The sequence below is a fragment of the Tachysurus fulvidraco genome, chromosome 17 (assembly GCF_022655615.1).
Source record: "Tachysurus fulvidraco isolate hzauxx_2018 chromosome 17, HZAU_PFXX_2.0, whole genome shotgun sequence".
In the NCBI taxonomy this organism is placed as follows: Eukaryota; Metazoa; Chordata; class Actinopteri; order Siluriformes; family Bagridae; genus Tachysurus; species Tachysurus fulvidraco.
In genome coordinates this window covers 11461070-11481706 of record NC_062534.1, presented here as the reverse complement: position 1 = coordinate 11481706, position 20637 = coordinate 11461070, and the positions used below count along the sequence as shown (strand labels likewise).

The following is a 20637-nucleotide window of genomic DNA, read 5'->3' as shown; positions in this document are numbered from 1 at the left end:
AGAGAGTGATTGGCTGTGCAGGAGAGCCTGCATCTGGCCACGTGTGTGTTCCCATGGCCATATCATTCATGTGTGTAAAACAGCCATTTAGGAATAATAAAGATGTAAGATGGCTGGACAGAAAAGTTTAGATAGTGGAGCTATGAACAGTTTGCTAGGGAGTTTTAACACCACAATGTATTTCTCATAAGGTTCATATTAATCCTGTACTTGGGTGTAATAGCTGTAGCATGAGATCATTCTAAACCCTCTAGATCAATGGTCCAGGTCAGGTGTAAACATCTGGAGAAAAACCTTGAAAGATTTGCTGTCAAAAATTGTATGGACACTGGGGAAAAGCACCATTAGGGTTTAATCTACACCTTTTTTTTTTTTTTAAATAAAATCTGTGAGCTCTTGTTTGGTTAAAAATGTATCAACTGAATATGGAAAATATTGTTGTTTTGTCAACATGAAAAAAAATACAATACAAAAAAAAAATCTTTGAATATTAAATGTGAAATACTTTCGAGCCTTACAGAAGTAGGACCGATCATGAAGCGTAATGGCTTCCCTAATAGACTAAAATGCACTTTATATGTATGCATTTGCAATTTTTTCTCCAGGAAACATTTAGGTTAAAAAAACAGAGTGCCGTGTTCAATTTCCTACTTTAAAAGCTCAATTATTCACGCTGTGCTTTACAAACTCTACTGAGACTTGTGTCATTTCTAACAGACAGAGATTTATACAAAACTAACAGGACATTCCCGTTTCTTTGCCTCTTTCACACTTATGTTTGTCTGAAATGAGAGGAAATGGCTACTAATGGGATTTAGAGACAGGCTTTTAGTTTCAAAGTTGCTCTTATAGCATTATTGTTAAACTCTTTTTAAATGTTTTTGTTCAAATGTTTCCAAAAAGTATCTAAAATATAAGTGATGTACAGACTTTAGTGAAATATCAAAGATTTGTCCTTTGCCAGATAAACGTAACATGTACCCGGTCTCACAGCACCACCTAGTGGACATCTGTGATGAGTTTAAAAAGATCATTGCAAAGAAGTATGAATTGGGTTTATTTTCTCCATTTCTTCAAGTATGATTATATTCATATCAATATGATGCAATAAAAAAACTCCTGTCCAATAAGAACCAGAAACACTATCTATTCCAATAACCAGCTCATACAATGCTACTAGTGCTGAATATTTAGAAGCAGGACATTTTCTCCCCGGATAAAGAGCTGATTCACGTGACGCCGATGCACTTTTCCATACTCCACTCTTGGCTTAGACGTCTTTGGTCTCTGCTTTAACCCAGCACCAGATATATGAGATATGTCTGTGCCGGTCACTGCTAGGGTTTTCACACATTGTGCCAGTCTCGCCGTTGCTTGTTTGGACTTTGGGACACTGGCAACACTGCTTGTGCTGACGTGGTGTTGCTCAACACACAGCTCATGTATTTTTGAATCCCCAGCCTCCGCTGCTGCTTTGTCAGATGCAGCTTGAACTTGCAACTTTTGGAACAGCTGTAAACAGGATGAAGATCACAGATACAGAGCCATCAGAAGACGTCCCTAACCCTCAACAGAGCATAATGGCAGTGGTCTGTCATTTTTCACACCATTACTTGTAAATAATTAGCTAACTATCCTGGGAGCATAGGCATGATGCCAATCCTCACGTAGACACCCACACACTTAGGGGACATTTATAAGCTAATCCACCTACTGGCATTTTTCTAATAGAAAACCCACATCCTCACAAATTTTACACCTCAATCAGCTCAATAGCTTCCTAGTTTGAGACTCAGTATACAGTATACAAGAATTTGGCCACTGGTATCTACTCTAACTCATTACACACTGGGACACTGCTAACTTTATATATCTCTCAATTTTCTTAGCATCTCTGTACTGATACTTCAAGCAGGAGGCTGTATGCAAGCAAATGGTATTTTTTAAACCATTAAATAAATGAATCAATGAATCATTCATAATTAAGTCATTATATTCAAACAAAAAGCATACAGAATCTGTAATAAATTTAAACATAATTTACGTAGGTAATTATTTGTGGGCTACTACTCTGATAACAAGCTGACTACATCTGTGGAAGAATTTAGCTGAGAGTTCATTTGTTCATCAGATCAGGGAACAAATTGTGCCCTGTTTTTGAGGTGCATTGTGGATTGTGTAAGGGTTTCCTGATTGAGGCAAATGTCCAGCTCCCTGATCAGTTCCCTGCCTACTGAACTACAAAGCTGATTGAGACCAACACTGAGATATAAAGTCACCTAAGAATCAAACTCAGGTCCTACTGCGGAAAAAAAAAAACTAAACTGAAAAACAAAAACTGTCAGCAATTCTATAAAGACAGTAAATATTTTTCTGTACAAAAGCCTTACCCTTGTAACAGTCAGTGCTTTTTCATGGTAGAAAGCCTCTCCGAGTAACGGCTCCCTGTACGTTTCGTCCACATCCACCATCGCCTAGTTACAACACAAATGAAGAGTCAAAGCTACAATAAATGTGAGAAAAAAAGTGCATTATTACAACAAATGTAGTGACAATATGATAAATTTACAAAATAATTATCAGTTTTTTTATACATAATTGTTTTAAATATTTAATCTTTGGATTATCTGGTTTTAGCACGCTTCTGTGTTCCACTGTAAAAACAAATTCTACTGGATAGAACACACCAGTGTTGTGTATTCATTACAGAGGGTGCATTGGGAGTTTAAAACCCTAAATGATTTTCTTTAAAAGTTTTTAAAAAGATTTAAAGGATCCTAATAGGAAATTTGATCAGGGTTATAAATAAAATTTCTTAATATATATATATATAAGGGAATTAACTGAACTGTCAGTATTGTCCCTTAAGTATTTATGGTATTATTGTCCTAAGATTTTTTATTGGAATCCTAAAAATCCTTTAGAACTAGATTTTTTTTGACAAGCTTTTGACAAGGCCTCCACTCATTTCCTTCAAGCACAACACACCAAAACAAATGCTGTCTTTCAGATATTCTCCTTACGGCATATTCATTATGACACATAATAGTCACAGCTCAATATGGATGTTTAAAACTAGATATTGTCTTTTTTTTTGTTTGTTGGTGTTACCAGGTTCCAGAATTTGTCAAAAGCCACCACAAAGCCGGTACAGACTCCGCGCAGACCCTTAAACGAGCGAATGTGGACTTTGACTCGGAGACGTTGCTGGACACAGCGGTTCAGTTCTCCTAAAGGACTGCCTTCGTGCACTATGGGGGGGAGAGAGTGTAAGGGGGGAGGGGGGAGAGAGTGTAAGGGGGGAGGGGGGAGAGAGTGTAAGGGGGGAGGGGGGAGAGAGTGTAAGGGGGGAGGGGGGAGAGAGTGTAAGGGGGGGGTGTAAGGGGGGAGTGTAAGGGGGTAGAGGGGGGGTGTAAGGGGGGAGAGGGAGAGTGTAAGGGGGGAGAGGGAGAGTGTAATGGGGGTAGAGGGAGGGTGTAAGGGGGGTAGAGGGAGGGTGTAAGGGGGGTAGAGGGAGGGTGTAAGGGGGGTAGAGGGAGGGTGTAAGGGGGGTAGAGGGAGGGTGTAAGGGGGGTAGAGGGAGGGTGTAAGAGGGGTAGAGGGGGTGTTGAGGGGGGGGGTAGAGGGGGGGGGTAGAGGGGGGGTAGAGGGGGGGGAAGAGGGGGGGGTAGAGGGGGGGGGTAGAGGGGGGGTAGAGGGGGGGGGTAGAGGGGGGGTTGAGGGGGGGTAGAGGGGGGGTAGAGGGGGGGTTGAGGGGGGGTAGAGGGGGGGTTGAGGGGGGGTGTAAGGGGGGAAGAGCACAAAGAACACATAATTTTACAGTGTTTGTAAGCTATGACTAGAAATATTTGCACCCCTCCACACAGACACATACACGGCATCCTCGTGAGCACATTTTTTGGAGTTGTGCGTTTTGCAGGTCGCTTCATTCCGCTTTCTTCTGCTTCTCCAGACGGATTTTTCACCATGAGTTGTTTCAGCCTCTCGATTCTCTCTGGATCTTTTACTCCCCTTTTCGCCTTTCGCATCTTTTTCTCCACATTTTCAGGTTTCGCTCTTCCGCGGCCGCCGCTCATAAAGCTCTCATATTCCGCGAGGTTGTTAAAGCACCTGACGTGAGGGAAAGGTAAAGGGACCTGTGATGAATACAGAGCCAGCAGCGGATCAAACTCATCTGAACTAATGTCCAGTTTCCTGTCAGTAGCAGCTTCATCCTTTCCGCCGGTGTTCTGCTGCTTACACGCGGTTAAACTCAACATTTCATTATAGCAACCGGAGCTGAGCTCCTTCCTTATTTCCCTCTCACTTTCCTCCATTTATTAAAATCAGCTCAGGGGGAAAGTTTGTTATCGTGAAGCTCGAAGCTCGCGCACAAACTAATGCTTCAACTTAAAAGCTGTTACAACTATAACAGCATTAGTGACGAATAAAAAACAAAAAAGTTTTAGATTTATGCTGTAAATATTTATTTTGGTTTTCTCATTAAAATAATTATAGTGTTAAATATGTTGTTGTGGTGTTTTTTTTTGTTTTTTGTTTTTTTGTTTTTTAAACAAAGCTTTCGTTATATACCGGAAATCATACCCGGAGTTTTAACAACGTCGGACAAGCTCCATTTCAAACCAATAGGTGGCAGACCCGAGCGAGTTCCAACTCAGAAGCCGCTCGTTTAAAAACGCAGTGCATTATGTTCTGTGTAAATGACGTTATGTTGTGCCCTTCTTAGTGCACTATGTAGGGACTCGAGCGCTTATGGAGATTCAGCCAAGGAATAACAGCTACGTTAGCAGAATGGTCGTAGCTTCGGTTCGGACCTCGTTCTGGTTTTTTAATTGATTTTATTTAACTCAACACATTCATTTGTATTTATGCAGCGAAAAACTATGAAAGTATGTAAGCAGTATTATTTTATTGTTTTGGGTATATGACGTTTTCTTTGCTAGCTAAAGTGAGTTTTTTAAGCTATGATGTTAGCTAAGGTTAGCTAGCTAGTAACTAAAGTGGTTTGTTGTCATAGCATAATTAGCTTAATTAGCTTAGCGTTTTGGCTCCCTGTGAACAGTCAACGGACATATTCTGTAAGTTCAAGCTGTTAGACGTGCATTAATCCTCAGATGTTTCCTAACCTTACTGTACTTTTTTCCCCGACGTGTTGAAGTGATTGTTTCCGTTTTGTGGGAGATAATTTTTAATAGCTTGAGTAGGTTCAGATCTTTCATTCTGTTGTTTGTTGTGTGAAGGCCTACAAAGGGACTGAAGAACCGAAAACATTGCTGTAAATTAATATACACTTAGTTGATCATCTGAGGTATTATGTTCAGTATCTCACTATATGATTATATGGTTCATGTGTGTTTTATCCTCCTGTGTATTCACTGTTCGCTGATCTCTGTCTCACTTGTTGCAGTTTGCCATGGAGTTCCCAGGTCATAGTCAGCAGCTCTTGGCCAGTCTACGCTCTCAGCGTCTACAGGGATTCCTGTGTGACTGCACAGTCAGAGTTGGATCCACTCGTTTTCTGGCTCACCGTGCAGTACTGGCCTCCTGCTCACCGTTCTTCCACATGTTTTACTCTGAACACCCAGTAGGCAGCAAGTCTACAGTAAACGGTGGTCCAGAGACAGACAGTGTCACCATTAATGGAGATATAGTGACCCCTCCGGCATTCGGGTTGCTCCTCGATTTCATGTACGACGGAGTGCTACAGTTGGCAGCTCATCCACCTCCGGAAGACGTTCTTGCTGCGGCCAGTTTCTTGCACATGAATGACGTGGTCCGTGTCTGTAAGAAAAGACTGCAGGGTCGCGGACTGGCTGAGGCTGACAGCACCAGGGCAGAAGAGGGAGCAAGTGAAACTGGGGGACATGGAACAATGTATAGTGGGACATCTAGGGAAGGAAGGTCAAATGGCGAAAGGGAAACAGTGGAAAGTGGACTAGGAGCCATCAGGGTTTCAGCATCACACCCAGCCTTGTCTCCCTCAATAACACAGTGTCCCCAGTCAAGCCAGCATTCAGCATCTCACACTGACACTAAAGTAGAGACAAACGTGGGAGTACCTAACTGCATCACACACAGCATTAATCTAGGAAGTCCCGACATGGCAGACACTACTCAACCAGGCATGGACTCTCTTTCAGCAGTAAATGATTCTGGTCCAGGCTTGTACTGTTCTTCTCCTGGATCTGCTCGGGCTGGGATGTCAGCAGCTGCTAATATGGAGTCTACACTTTCAAGTCCTTGCAGCACCACAGAACCAGTTCATACAGGAACAGAAACTCTGCCCAGTGCATCCACTGTTATGGTTCTGGTTCCTGTGGAGCACAGACGAAATAGAGATTCTATTCAAGAATCAAGCAATGTGTTTAGGGTTGCCACAAATCATCCTGGTCAAAGCAAAAAACCCATGTTATTTCAACGTAATGGACATAGTGGAAGTGATGACGTGAGACACGGTGCCAGAGGTTTAAATGAACAGCCAACGCTGCGGTCAAGCTCCTGCTCTCCCACAGCCTTATATTCAGCAGGTAGAGAAGATGGTAGTGAAGAGACAGCAAACGTGAAGGTGGAGGCCATTGTAATCTCTGATGAAGAGCTAGAAGACATTGAAGATATGCCAGTTCAGGTCAGAGAGCGAAGAACAGAGAGTGATTTGGAAAAGAGAGAGAATTACGAGAGCACTAATGATGTTGAGATCACCAATACTCACTTCATACCTAGCCACACATTGATGCAGGTCCCCCATAATCACCAAGAGCCTCTCTCTTTTCCTTTTTCACCACAGGGTCCTAGTGCTTCCTCTTCTGACACACCCAGCTTCCCATCTACACTCTTCACAGCAGCTTCTCAGCAATCAGAGCAACAGACTATCTACTTTGAGGAATATCACGATTCTCTTGGGAATTATGTAGAGGATGTGCCTACATGTGCCACTTGTGGAAAGACATTTTCTTGTGCGTATACACTGAGAAGGCACGCAATAGTGCACACACGTGAGCGTCCGTATGAATGCCGATACTGTTACCGGAGTTACACACAGTCAGGAGATTTGTACAGGCACATAAGGAAGGCACATGATCAAGATTTGCCAATGAAGCGCAGCAGGACAGAAACTGACCCTCCTCTATCACCACCTCTTCCTCAGCCACCTCAAACATAACGTGGTCAGTCATACCGCACAGAGTACTAAAGCTATTGCAAAGGATAAAATTGTGCACTTGAATCTTTGTGTTGTTTTTACAGGTTGTGTTAACCAATTTTGCAAAGGACTGATATAGTTAGCCTTTAGTGTCTAAGTGAGCATTTATAGCTAAACTTAACCTGCCATTGGATAGCATTATGTCCAAAAACAGTCCGTTCCTTTCAGGACAGATCATAATCCAAATCACTGATTATGTGCTCAGTGTAGATACAAACAGAATAAGTTTTTTAAATATTTTTAACAGAAAGTATTGGAACAGCCAGGCCAATTATTTTCTGTACACTGGAGACATTTGGGTTTGAATGAGCTGATATTTCTTTTCCTTCTATTTACATCTTGATGTGATAAATAAGGTAGGACATGGCACCTTGTGTTTGAACAATGGCCATGGACATTTTTTGAAGGGTACAAAAATATTAGAACATCTGACTGTTGCCCAGTCGTGTCCTGTTAGATTTATATTTATTATTTATTTATTTATAACACTAAATAGATCTAAAGCACTTGTGATGACTGCTTTTTTTGTTAAAAATTATAATCCAGCATGCAGACCAGAGAGCTGTCTATGAAAATCAAGTCGTTTTGAAGCTGAGAACAGAGGGAAAATACAGCAACGTGGAATGTCCAGAAGATGAATAAAACTAGTTGAATACTAACAACCAGACACTAAACAGGACAGCCAAGGAAAACAGCAGCAGCTGATGACAGAAACATTACGAGAGCTGTGAAGATAAACCCCTCACAGCAGTTGGGGACACAACCAACAATCCACCATTCAAAAAAGACTTTGAGAGCAGAAATAAAGCGGCCACATTATTGGATGGCTGCTTTTGGAACAGAAAGAATGAATATACATGTTTACAGAACCTCATAATGATCCAAAACACACTGACAACACAATTAAGTGCTTCATCAGGGGAAAGTGGGAGGTTTTACACTGGCTAAGTCAATCAAACAGACTATAACCCAGTTGAGCAGCATTTCACCTCCTGAAGAGGAGACTGAAGGGAGAAACCACCCAAAACAACTGAAAGAAGCTGTGATACAAGATTAGAAAAGCATCACAAAAGAATAAATCAAGTGATATGCTAACAAAGGTGCCTTGTTCTAAGTAGTTTAACACATCTAGATGTAAATGTCAGGAAATTCAGATTTTATATATATATATATATATATATATATATATATATATATATATATATATATATATATATATTTTTCCATACACAGAAAATGCTGTTCCAATATAGGAAACAAGGTTAACACCTACATTGAGGAACATGATCATTTGAATAGCATCTTCCCTGTATTGCTTTAAGTAATGTAATGTACTGTTTTGACCTGTTTTTAAAAAAGCCAAATTCCCCTTCATTGAAAACACTATTTGGGGTAAATAGTGTACCTCACTCTGTTATGTAAATGTAATAAAACTTTTATCTTAGCTTTTTTTTTTCCAAGCACTATCTATCTACTCAGCCTGTTCTCACAGATGAGTAGATACACCAGTTTCAAATATTTTGTGTTAATACTGTGGTTGTTGACTATCACTGTATATCATTTATTATTCATTTTGTCATATTAAGTAATAACTTCATCCTAATAACTGTAGTGCTGGATCCAGAGCCTATCCTGCGAATGCTGGAAAAGACGTGGGAACATACCCTGGATACGACGGCAAATTATCAGTGAGCACATCATTTATCACAGCAGTAGTGGGCTTGTGCAAGTCTGCATGTAATTAGGTCTGTCTCATGAAAAACATCTCATCCACTCACTCAATGCTTTGTGTGTAGACACAGTTCTCTCAAATGAGACATTAATGCTAAAGGGTACAGTAAAGCACTGAAATGCTTACATTTACCTTCTGGGTTTCTATCTTTAACGTGAAATCACGGTCAAACATTTGAATGGATAATGAGTTTTGCAAACAGAAAGTGTGTTAAATATATACATGCTGTATTTATTTATCACAAACTTATAGCACTGTTTGTTGCAGTACAAAGGTACAGTTGAGGACTGGGCTCTAAAGAAGCTACACATAAGCTCATGAAATGTATAATAAGGTTTGATAAACGTTAATCATTGTGAAAATAGGTCATGTGTTTATTTCTAAATGCATAAAGATGGTTTGAGTATAAACCTGACACCTGCCTCACCACCTCAACACAACAGTAAAATTCAGTCAACATTCATGCACTTTTTAATTGAGTCACCAATTTCTTGCAAAATCACGTTAGCACTATATTTCTGTGTTCAGTCATACATTTGATCTCAAGCTCACCTTTTTTGTCCAGAATTATTCATGTGAAATAATATTTCAGCATTTTAAATTTTAAAGTATCTCAAACCTTCCGATTCTGATCTGTTTCAGGTTCTCACCATGTTAATCGTTTAGTCTGTAAACAAAACCCAGCATCTCAAATTCAGCTCTTTTGACCAAATCAAAGGTTTTGACTTCATGCAGTAATCTGTTCTGAAATGTGGTGTAGTTTTGTAGTTATTCAGATCCAAAATGGGTCCTCATTTTATTTTTATTCTAATTCACTAGATACACAAAATAAATTCATCTGATCCATGACGTAAACGTTTCATCTCAGTATGTAAAACAGCTTAATATTGTGAATAAACCTTTTAATAATTGCCGCTTGAGTCATCTACTGTTCTGTGAAACTCGGACTACTGTGTATACATATTATACAAAACTGTGTGTAAAGGCCAATGCAGACTGCATAAATATAAAAAGGATAAATCAAGTAGGTGTTCAGCTAACACACACAGGTGAAAATGTAAAAGTGTCCTGATAAAGCTTTCAGTCCTCCACTGGTGCATGTATCTGAGGAAACAAAAGTGACAAACTGGATTTGTAATCAGTCAAAAGCCAGAAGCCAGTTGTGGTCTAATCTGTCAAAAGTAAACTCACCATCTCAGCTAATTTTGGCCATGCCATTGCCATCACCACTCGATCATCTGATGTGGGAGGAGTCTCCAAATTCCAATATGTGAAATTATGAAAAACTGAAGAAACCTTAACAATTCTGTCCTGGGGTTTAGATGAGAATTGAAATGATAAAGATTAGTGCTAAAAACAAGCAATCGCAAAGTAATTTTCTTAAAATAAAAATTTCACTACCTTTAATCTACCTTTGGTTATTAATAGATGCAACAAATTGAGAATTGTTCTGGACAATGCTATGCTGTGTAATAACACTGGATTTGACTGACTTCATACACCTAAAATCCTGCACTTAATAAGATACAGCAATTTTGTCAAATGCACTTAGTCGAATCAAGAAACATGCGCATAAGAGGCATCAAGATGAAGAATCCACAGGTCCTTCCCGTGTGGAAGAATGCCAGGGAAGATGATATGAAGGAACATGATTTTCAGTAGAAGACTAAAACCTCAGCAAAATGGGGGATTTGCATGCTGTATATGAAGAATTGTTTTGCTCAGTAAGTCAGGTTGTTTTAGTCTGACAGTTCAGTGAATGAAAACGTTTCAGTTAACCCACAGAATCTAGAGGGTTTTTTGCTAACTACGCTTGAAGAAATTAATAGTTGTATTAATATATAGTAGTATTAATAGTTGCATTAATTAATAATTGTGTATTAATAGCTCTCTAATGAGGCTTTTAATAATAAATAATTCAATGCTTGAACAATGAAATAATACAGACATTTCTCACTCATCTGCCCTGTGTGATGCTGACATGGTGATTTCTCTGGCAGTTCCACAAAAGCTGACTGCCAGCTATACACACATCATGACTGCCACTATGCTCTTACAGCAAGATTCAGTGTACAATTCATTAACTCAAAGGAAAAGTAGTTCTAAATATGTTTAATAAAACAGAGGGACTCAGAGGAGAATGGCCAGACTGGTCTAAGCTGACAGGAAGTCTATAGTAACTCAATAAAGCACTGTTTACCACCACAGACAGTGAGTCTGTGCCCATGATGGCCTCAGAGTCCTGTTGTTGGCAGAGAGGAGTTGATCCCAATGTGGCCTTTTGCTGTTATACTGTAACTCGAACCTGAAGATTTGATACGTTACTATAGTTATTTGTAGTTGCTATATCCCAACCCTACTGTATAGACTCTAGAGACTGAAATTCTCAAAAGAGCAGCACTTTTTACGATACTCAAATCAGCCAATATTTCACAAACAACCATGCAATGATTTAAGTAACAGATCAAACCTTTTCTCCATTCTGATGTTTATTAACTGAAATGAGCAGGTGGTGTACAGGCGTTCCTAAAATGGTGGACAGTTATTGTATCTAGTCATAAGTTCTTACTTGTGATCTCAAAAGAGAGCCATTGGTGGCACTTTTTATGAGCTTTTACGCATCCTACCCATTTTGCTTTGACTGTATTTCTTTTTATTTTTAATACTAGTGAATGACTTAACTGCTGTCTGTTGTATACTAAAGGCCAACACAATGTGCAAATCTTTACAAAGGTTTTAAATAAATGAAGAGGTTAAAGTTGCACTTGTTTATAAAGAAAACTCAGGCTGTATCAGTATACTTACTTCTTGATCAGATGATGGTTTCTGTACCTCCTTCAGCACCAGTCCTGTGTATTCCTGAGGGTGCGTTACTTCCTGACCTTTCAGACCCCGCCCCCTAAACGACACTGTCTTTTCTACAATGAAACACACACAAACATATGACCCTTTTCTGAAATGTAGTGCATTTATTAACCATGAACTAAAACTCGCATGGACGACAAACCGTGCTTTCTCTCCTTCACCGTCGGCGTGAAAAACGTGGCCACTTGTGCAGCTCCGTCGTGCTCAACGTCACAAGGTAAAAGATGAACATCAGACTGATGGGTCTGACTCACAGAGCCGAGTTGCACCACAGTCACACAACTGTTCACTGCCATCTGAGGACACAAATACACAGGGCACATTCAACACCCCTAGATTAGCACTCTATGGATGAATTGTAAAGTAATGTCTTCTAAAGCGTATACAATTTCTATCTTGTGTATATTAAGCATGAGTTCGAATCCCAGGTCCACCAAGCTGCCACTGTTGGGCCCCTGAGCAAGGCCCTTAATGCTCAATTACTCAGTTATATAAAATGTAAGTCACTCTGGATAAGATAACTGGATGACTATAAATGAGTTAAGATGCAATTTGCGGCTAGTAAATGACCAAAAACACAACTGAGCCACAGACAGTCACATTTTCACTCGGTATATTTATGATACTGTCTGACTTTTCGGTTGCCACAATGATTCCTGCTAGTTTTAAACCATTAAACTAAATCTTACCCTTAAAACAAACTCTTCTCTTTAGGTGAGAACGCTGTTTACAAACTGCATGAATTAAAACGAGGGAGTTTTGGCGGGTGTTACAACAAACATTGCCCTCTAGCGCACTGGAGTTTAATTGTAGTTTTGTAGATTGAGATTTTGTTGTTATCGCCAGAATTCGCATTTAAATTTGTCCACTGTTGGCAACAGTAATGGAAATGTATTATATATATATATATATATATATATATATATATATATATATATATATATATATATATATATATATATATATATATGAAGTATATATATATATATATGAAGTATATAGATTTTTTTTTAATCTAAACCCGAACCTGACGTATGATGTGTAACGCATAAAATGTCCGACTAGGAACTCATCTCGAAACACGACTTGTGGCTCAAATAACATTCTGAGTTGAGTTAATACATGAGTTAATAATGTATTTAAAATATGGTCTGTGTACTACTTAAAAAAATTCTAGCAAAAAAAACGCACTTTATATCAGTTTATATGAACGATTTGTTACATTCGAACGCTAGCTATGTCGGTGACGTGCAGGTCAGCTAGTCAGAGGTAAACATTGGCGTAGTGTGGATGTGTGTCTGCTGTTTGTAAGTTTCAGTGTAATATACGCTCTTTAACGTATTGCAGTGTAGCAAGATTAGTGCAAAGGTCTACCTGCTATAGTAATAGCACACACACATACATATATATATATATACAGATTGTTTTTGCATTATTTTTTTCTTAGGATTTTAATACGCAGGGATCATGCATGTGTGTATCAGACATTCACGTTGGCTCTTTAATGTTGTTTTCATAGAGACAGCTCACAAATGGATTGCATCAGGGCTCTGAAGGTGCCACAGCGTTCTGCAGAGCTTTACAGGCAAGTGATGTCACTTACATGATACATGACGTCACCCGTTTAACACATCACTAATGTTGTATCCACGTATAAACTATATAGCAGCCACCTTCCTGTTCATTTATTTGTTTATTTTTATAGGAAACATCTGTTAGAGAAGGGCGCTTTAGATCAGCAGTACTGCGTACAGAAACACTCAGATGGAACAGTGACTCTCCCGGTCTTTCCCTGGGCTCTGTCTCACCTGGATTCTCTCACACTGCACAGCTCTGTGGATCAGGACAGCTCCTGTAAAATCGTTCAAATGCAGGTTGCCATAATCACATATATATGATATATAAGGTTATATACATGTTTTTAGATTTGTCATTGTAGGCCATGAATCCATTTACCTTCCCTGTGTTTGTTGTTTATGATCATGATTAGGTTCCTCAGCCGTCAAAGAAAAGCAAAACGAAGCCTCATAGAGACAGAATGATTGAGGTTGTGCAGGAACTGGTGGCGACTAAAGGAGTGCAGTGGAGTACGGAACTTGAAGATGACCTGCCCAGTGGATGGCAACGTCATGGAGATCTGCTTTTATTTGGTGATGGATGCTTTTCACAAGCAATCTGGAGAAAATTTGGTACGACAATTTCTTTCTTACTTTAAGGGCTAGTTTCTCTTGACTTATGATTATTGTTCATGGTGAGGTGGTTTCCATGATGACCCTATTTTCTATTTTATAGACTCATAAATAAAAAATATATAATGGTTACAAATATAATTTCATGTTTTTTCATAACTACATTTATTGCAATTTATAAATAGGAAGTAAAGGAATTCTGCTGTGTTCAGCTCTCTTTAAGTCATTCTACAAGTTTTTGATAGAATTTAGATCTGGACTCTCTTACTTGGCCATGCTGTAATGTTGATCATCTTCAAAAGCTGTTCCTCTATTGACTTGGATTTGTGCCTTGGATTGTTATTGTTCTGGAACATCATCTTCAGCTGTCTAACAGAAACCTACAGGTTTTGTACTGAAATTGTATTTGCAGATATTCATGATTCCTTCTGTATTCATTGTTGCCCCAGTGCCAGCTGACAAGATTCAATATTTGATTTTTAAGATGTTTGTTTACCACCTGCATAGATAAGGACACAGAAAAGAGCTCCCATGCTTCATTCGAGATTGGTGCTCTTTGGGTCTTGTTTTAAGACAAACCTATCTTTTCACATTATGCCTAAAGAGCACTCCTTATGTGTCATCAGACCATAAAACATTTTGCCACAAGGTTTTGTTGAATGTGAGCAGGTTTTAGGTGGTTTTTATTTTTGTAAGAATGAATCCTGCCCAATAACTCTTATATGTGACTAATATAAAATGCTTTTTAAGATACAGGGTATGACCAGCACTTACCATATATTTCAGCATCTCTTCTTCTTGGCAGCCTTCTCAATAGCTTTTCTTGTCCTCTTGTCATTTTTGGAGGACATCACATTCTTCTGTCATTCTGTGCCAACTTTATTTTCCTCTGTTTATTGGATATGGCCTTCACAATATTCCTGTTCAATGTTCATCTAATGTTTTGGTCATTTTTTTTATACCCCTCTCTTGATGGATACTTACAACAAAGAGGTTACATGTGTGTAAGCTTTTTGTGGACCATGGCTTTAGCAGTCAAATGAAACCAAGAAGATGTGAAGAAAATCTTACAGAAACAGATATTTATTAGTGGATAATCAGAATCAGTTAATTGACAGATGTATAATAAATGGTCCTGACCATGAGCTTGAATGTGAACTACTGTAGTTCTCAGTGATTATTTATGTTACCATGAACAGAAATACATGGGATTTAATATAACAAATATATACACGATTGTTAAGTTTTATAATCGTGTATATATTTGTTATATTAAATCACATGTAAGATTAAAATGTATTTGTAGACTTTTTGTTTTAAAAATGCCAGAAAATCCAGAATCCAGCTGCTTAGGCCAGAAAAGTTTGTAAGCTACTGATATCATCACATACCACAAGGGTTTTTTGATGCATACTAATCAATTGCAGTGACTACACAAAAGTAAAGATTTCTACAGTAATCGCAAAGTTTATCATGATTAGCATATCTCATATTTGCATACCAGTTAGATTACCTCTTAAGCTGGTTTCTCACAGGTCCGAGATTGTCCAATTGTGTAGGCTACAGGTTGTTACATCTGCTTTCTGTGTTCACTGCGTTTGGAAGCAAGATCATTATTGAAGCATGTCAATTCAACAGCAAACCATGACTGCCGGAGTAACACGTAAATGGTAACATAGGGAGTTTACTGTGTACCCTAGCTTATATTTATTCAGATCTTTAAAAAAGGTGTGCTGTTTTGCATTGTAAGTGTATGGAATTGTAGACGATACAGTAAATAATACTTAAATACTTAAATACTTTTTAAATACATAAATACTTTATGTAGTCAATTGGAATATTGTAACCAACAGCTTTTGAGCAACTTGTAAATCAGCATAATTTCTGAGTTTGTTATAGATTTAACATATTTATGGCCAGTCATTGTATAAAGCTGCATGGCTCTTATCTAACATATAAACCCCAGGCTTGATCACTTCATGGAAATGTTATTACATACAAGGGAAGTGGCAGGTCAGCAGTTAAGGTCCCAGGACCCCAAGTGCTCAGTAAGAGAAAAAAGTGATAATTTATTTTGAGTAATGGTGTCTTCAAAATGTAACTGCCCTGAAAAGAAAAAAGTGTTTAAGTTGCTGTTACATTTAAAACATTTGCTACTATGTTGTATATGGTAATACAGCCGTCTGGTTCTTGTTTTGTTCTCATTCTGTTCCTGTGATGTTATAGCCTTGTGTACCATTCTGTTCCTGTGATGTTATAGCCTTGTGTACCATTCTGTTCCTGTGATGTTATAGCCTTGTGTACCATTCTGTTCCTGTTATGTTATAGCCTTGTGTACCATTCTGTTCCTGTGATGTTATAGCCTTGTGTACCATTCTGTTCCTGTGATGTTATAGCCTGGTGTATCCTTCTCATCCCTGTGATGATGTTTAGCTTAATTTTGGGTTTTTCTATTTCTTCTCAGAAACGCTGCATTTAGCTTAGCATGAGAAATATACTATAGTTTCTGTTAAAAACTAGGATTTCCTCTTGTTTTTCACTAAGCAGTGCCCACAATTTGACAACTATTCCATATAGTCTGCCTTAGTTTTCAATGATTTTTTATTTATTTTTATTTTTTTTTAGTAGAAACCTATTTAGTATTTGCACAGGACCCATTAAGCCAGTCCAGTTGTTCTGGACTGATTTTATCTTTGTTCATTCCCCCAGGCTCTGAGTTGTGGTTGGCTGTTGCCCAGGCACTAGGAGTGAAGCGTCTAGCACGAAAAAAACACATTTCCCAGGATGGGTGGCGCACCCCAGTCATAACAATGCTGTTAGGAGAAGACAGCTATGTAACTCACATTGATAACCACATCAGGTAAAGCTTTGCTTACAGAAAAGTCCTGTTCGAAGTGTGAAAAATTAATAATATCAAATGAATTGGAATGAGGTGTATCTTCAACCACTTACACTTCCTAGATATGAATTTGATGTCACCAAGTGCATGTTCTCCTTCGGAAACATCACAGAAAAACTGCGAATCTCGTCCTTTGACTGCAGCGGGGAGACAGTGGTTGACCTGTATGCAGGTATGCACTACATGCTTGTTAAGCTCTGGCATACAGCCAAAGCTACACTTTGTGAGTTGAACCACAGATTTGTCTTCTCTGTCAGGAATTGGATACTTCACCCTGCCGTATCTGGTACATGCCGGTGCTGCCCATGTGCACGCATGTGAATGGAACCCACATGCAGTTTCAGCACTGCGAAGAAACCTGCACATTAATAAAGTAGCTCATCGTTGCACTGTACATCAAGGAGACAACAAACAAGTAAGAATTTGTTTTTCCACATTTGCTTCACAGACAGAATGTGAAGAGGAAATTTTACACAGTGGTGTCGACTGCAAATAGAATAACATGTTCATCATTTCATTAGTAACTAATTTAATCTGTGTACTATCCAGGGACTTGTTTGGCTAGCACATAATCTCATAATTCGGATTTAAAACATGCTGTTATTTAACAAAGAAATACAACTAATTTTTAATATGCTAAAGGAGGCTTAAGGGGAAGTTTATTTTTCAAGTGTCAGTAGCAGTCACGGGAAACGCTTCAGCATAGAGTACTCTTGTACTTTCCAGTTTCATTGGACATGATATTTTTCCTGTTTTGTTAACTTGGAGACAGGAAAAAAAAAGGCATTGATGCGGCTTTTATAGCTGTGGTTACATAAAAGATAACAGAAACCATTTTTACAGCCATTCGTGAATATTAAACATTGCTACATTTCGGGTCATAGGTTAATCTACATTGAATAATCTGGAAGAATCTTAGTAAATAAAAATGTGCAAAAAGATTGATCTGAATTATTAAGGGTCTTTTTACACCTGGTCACTTCATGTGTTTTCTCTGATCTGATTTGTTAAAACTGTTCCATTTACATTAGGTCACATAAATGCGTCTTGGCGAATTGTATATCAATCCGATCTTTCTACTTCCGCCCAAAATGCAAAAATATTTTACCTCCTTTCCGGGGTAATATTTGGTTTCTGGCGCGATGCACGACTCATGAGTCACTTGTGAGTGACGTACTTCCGTTTGGGAGGAGTATAGCACTGATGTATGTGGCTTGAACAACCACATTCATTTACACCTGTCCAGTTTCATCTGAAATGCGTCCCAGACCACCTCCTGAAGTGGTTTGAGCAATTGGATTTATATCCGTCTCGAAAACGTTTCGGAGGGCATTTAGACCTGGTCTTTTTACGATCGGATAGCTAGCCGATCACAGAAAACGCATGAACGCAAGTGACCAGGTGTAAAAACCCCCATAGTCGTTTTTTTTTCATCAGGTCAAATATGCAGAAGGTGGTGGAAAGAAAATAACGTTCAGTAACTTTTGTAAGAAGAGCAGGCAAGAAAAGCAAAGGGCTCATTAGTAACTATCACAAAAACTAAAAACAGTCGTTGATCATCCAGGTCACAGTATTAAAAATCAAGCACATGTTCAGTTCAAGTTTATTTGTATAGCGCTTTTTACAATAGACATTGTCTCAAAGCAGCTTTACAGAACATAAACATAGAGAAAGTAAACATGAGGAATAATAAAAGAAATAAGGAATCATCAAAGAAAAAGAATTAACAATAAAAATTGAAGATTATTATTAGATATATATAGTTCACAATCTGTATGTATTTATTCCCCTATGAGCAAGTCTGAGGTGACTCAGGCAGCAGTGGCAAGGAAAAACTCCCTTAAATTGGTAAAGGAAGAAACCTTGACAGGAACCGGACTCAAGGGGGACCCATCCTCATATGGGTGACACTGGGGGTGTGATTGTAATATACAGTCAAACAAATGTTGTATTGGTGTAAGGATCGTGGACTTTAGATCTCCTTAGTATCACAGAGTCTAACTGGAGATCTCAGGATTCTTAGAGTCGGCCTTGGCTCAGTGGACGTCCAAAGGCTTCGTCCCACAGAGGATGTTGGGAGCTGGTACAATGAATGGTATATGGTACATGTAAACTATGGTACATGTTACATGGTACATGTATACTTCTTGTAAACATTTGAACATTTTACAGATTCAGCAAGGTGATTGCAAATGTATAAACTGATGACATTTGTGCCATTATTTAACACTTAAATAATTTAATACTTAGACTAAAAAATTTGTCTTTGACAAGTTACTGTGATGTAAGAGAAATAAAACCCTTTTCTGCACTGTGTTGGGCTGCATCACATCACATCACATCACCTCATTATTTACCTATAAGAATATTTTATTCCTTACTCCCTAAAATGGGAACAGTACATTTACTATTACATACATTTACATATTGCTCTGCAGTTAAGTGCTATTTCCTGGTGAGGATCACTGTAGATTGTGATCTAACAGACTGGACACACAAACACATTCACACACTCATTCACACCTACAGGAAATTTAGCATAGCTACTCCATCTAACAGCAAAGAGGGAAAGAAAGCGGAGAACGTTGAGGAAACAAAACAGAAACCGGGAGAACACACAGAAACTTCATACAGACAGCAATTATTCACACGTAATAATTCTAAATAAAACATACCATTAGCTGAAGTGCTGACAATTGAATTGTATACAGTTATAGTAAATGAAGTTAATATAATTTACACCACTGACGAAAAGAGTAATGGTCAACACTAGAGTTACATTATTATTGACTACATTATGTTCAGTTTTTATAATAAATGCATTATTCAACATTGAAATATGCTGTGAATTAAATGCTTTCTGCACACTCTCCCTAGTTGTCCCTGAGTGACTTAGCTGACCGGGTGAATCTAGGGCTGATACCAAGCTCTGAAGAGGGCTGGTCAATGGCATGCCGTCTCCTGCGGAGAGACACTGGTGGAATGTTGCATATCCATAACAATGTCACCACACTTATCCAGCATCAGAACCTTCAGCCATCTTCCAATTCACTGAATGAGGGAGAGGGATATGTAAATGAACCCCTAAACGTTTCTAGAGACAAAGAAGCATGGAACAACTGGGCCAAAAACACAGTGAGCCATATCGCCCAACTTCTGAGAAGCATCACCCAAACTGAGTGGAGAACCAGCATTAAACATATAGAGCATGTGAAATCTTATGCACCGCACATAAATCACATAGTATTGGATCTGGAGTGTACACCAGTCTAATAAGTTGATTGACTGTCACCTTTTTGCGTGCAAAAATATTATTTTTTAATGTTTAACTTTGCTTAGAGCCATGTAAGCTTGAATCAAGCTTGTTACTAGTAACAGTAAACAAATGATTACAGTGGCAGTCTGCTGTGTAGCATTCATTTGAATATTCCATTGAACAGTGAAATGTGTGTGTGTGTGTGTGTGTGTGTGTGTGTGTGTGTGTGTGTGTGTGTGTGTGTGTGTGTGTGTGTGTGTGTGTGTGTCGATCAGTGTGCGTGTCGGACAGTATGTGTGTCTCAGACTGTGTGTGTGTCGGTGTCAGATACCTGCACCAAACCTCATACGGTTATAAAATTGCTATAAATTAATCGTTTTCATTTGTGTTAAGGTGTGTGTAAAATGTATCCACTATAATAAATATTGTCAATACTGTGTGTTCATATTTACATTTGTCTGAATTAGACTTTAAACCCTTCATCAGAGCTCATCTGAG

General features: G+C 38.7%; 4 protein-coding genes across 11 annotated transcripts; 2 read left to right on the top strand and 2 right to left on the bottom strand.

The window, feature by feature from the left end:
* Positions 1-1041: 1041 nt before the first annotated feature.
* Positions 1042-4411, bottom strand: lsm11 (LSM11, U7 small nuclear RNA associated). The gene is made up of 4 exons (XM_027135066.2): positions 3875-4411; positions 3112-3251; positions 2391-2474; positions 1042-1512 (listed from the first exon to the last, which is right to left on the bottom strand). The coding sequence occupies exons 1-4, from the start codon at positions 4314-4316 to the stop codon at positions 1177-1179; spliced, it is 1002 nt and encodes a 333-aa protein (XP_026990867.1). The 5' UTR covers positions 4317-4411; the 3' UTR covers positions 1042-1176.
* Positions 4412-4624: 213 nt separating this feature from the next.
* On the top strand, positions 4625-9844 carry zbtb3 (zinc finger and BTB domain containing 3). Of its 6 annotated transcripts, none has more exons than XM_047802012.1 (3): positions 4625-4806; positions 5408-7163; positions 8811-9844. In XM_047802012.1, exons 1-2 carry the CDS (start codon positions 4753-4755, stop codon positions 7157-7159), a joined length of 1806 nt encoding a protein of 601 aa, XP_047657968.1. In that variant the 5' UTR covers positions 4625-4752; the 3' UTR covers positions 7160-7163; positions 8811-9844. The 6 variants fall into 6 exon arrangements, with proteins under 6 accessions (XP_047657968.1, XP_047657967.1, XP_047657972.1 ...); XM_047802011.1 differs by lacking the exon at positions 8811-9844 and adding an exon at positions 7745-8642; XM_047802016.1 differs by lacking the exon at positions 8811-9844 and adding an exon at positions 5241-5308 and having other exon boundaries at positions 4688-4889; positions 5408-8642.
* On the bottom strand, positions 9384-12642 carry rnaseh2c (ribonuclease H2, subunit C). Its single transcript, XM_027135067.2, has 5 exons — positions 12485-12642; positions 11938-12091; positions 11736-11848; positions 10122-10241; positions 9384-10034 (listed from the first exon to the last, which is right to left on the bottom strand). The coding sequence occupies exons 2-5, from the start codon at positions 12089-12091 to the stop codon at positions 10011-10013; spliced, it is 411 nt and encodes a 136-aa protein (XP_026990868.2). The 5' UTR covers positions 12485-12642; the 3' UTR covers positions 9384-10010.
* A 177-nt stretch (positions 12643-12819) lies between these two features.
* On the top strand, positions 12820-20576 carry trmt12 (tRNA methyltransferase 12 homolog). 3 transcript variants are annotated; one of them, XM_027135932.2, is made up of 8 exons: positions 12820-12904; positions 13315-13380; positions 13501-13669; positions 13786-13984; positions 16694-16844; positions 16946-17055; positions 17141-17298; positions 19761-20576. In XM_027135932.2, exons 2-8 carry the CDS (start codon positions 13328-13330, stop codon positions 20154-20156), a joined length of 1236 nt encoding a protein of 411 aa, XP_026991733.2. In that variant the 5' UTR covers positions 12820-12904; positions 13315-13327; the 3' UTR covers positions 20157-20576. The 3 variants fall into 3 exon arrangements, with proteins under 3 accessions (XP_026991733.2, XP_026991730.2, XP_026991731.2); XM_027135929.2 differs by lacking the exon at positions 12820-12904 and adding an exon at positions 12916-13064; XM_027135930.2 differs by lacking the exon at positions 12820-12904 and adding an exon at positions 13021-13102.
* Positions 20577-20637: the final 61 nt, after the last annotated feature.

Bases quoted from the DNA above. Each gene is read 5' to 3' on its own strand.
- zbtb3 (XM_047802012.1), top strand. From the start codon at position 4,753: ATGGAGATTCAGCCAAGGAATAACAGCTACGTTAGCAGAATGGTCGTA. The intron at 4,807-5,407 runs GTTCGGACCTCG...CACTTGTTGCAG, and splicing joins GCAGAATGGTCGTAGCTTCG to TTTGCCATGGAGTTCCCAGG.
- rnaseh2c (XM_027135067.2), bottom strand. From the start codon at position 12,091: ATGGCAGTGAACAGTTGTGTGACTGTGGTGCAACTCGGCTCTGTGAGT. The intron at 11,849-11,937 runs GTTTGTCGTCCA...GTTTCATTGTAG, and splicing joins GGTGAAGGAGAGAAAGCACG to AAAAGACAGTGTCGTTTAGG. The intron at 10,242-11,735 runs GTAAGTATACTG...TCTAAACCCCAG, and splicing joins AACCATCATCTGATCAAGAA to GACAGAATTGTTAAGGTTTC.
- lsm11 (XM_027135066.2), bottom strand. From the start codon at position 4,316: ATGGAGGAAAGTGAGAGGGAAATAAGGAAGGAGCTCAGCTCCGGTTGC. The intron at 3,252-3,874 runs GTATGTGTCTGT...TCCCCCCCATAG, and splicing joins TGTGCTCACGAGGATGCCGT to TGCACGAAGGCAGTCCTTTA. The intron at 2,475-3,111 runs GTAACACCAACA...TGTTGTAACTAG, and splicing joins TTGACAAATTCTGGAACCTG to GCGATGGTGGATGTGGACGA.
- trmt12 (XM_027135929.2), top strand. From the start codon at position 13,033: ATGTCGGTGACGTGCAGGTCAGCTAGTCAGAG. The intron at 13,065-13,314 runs GTAAACATTGGC...TTGTTTTCATAG, and splicing joins TGCAGGTCAGCTAGTCAGAG to AGACAGCTCACAAATGGATT. The intron at 13,985-16,693 runs GTACGACAATTT...TCATTCCCCCAG, and splicing joins AGCAATCTGGAGAAAATTTG to GCTCTGAGTTGTGGTTGGCT.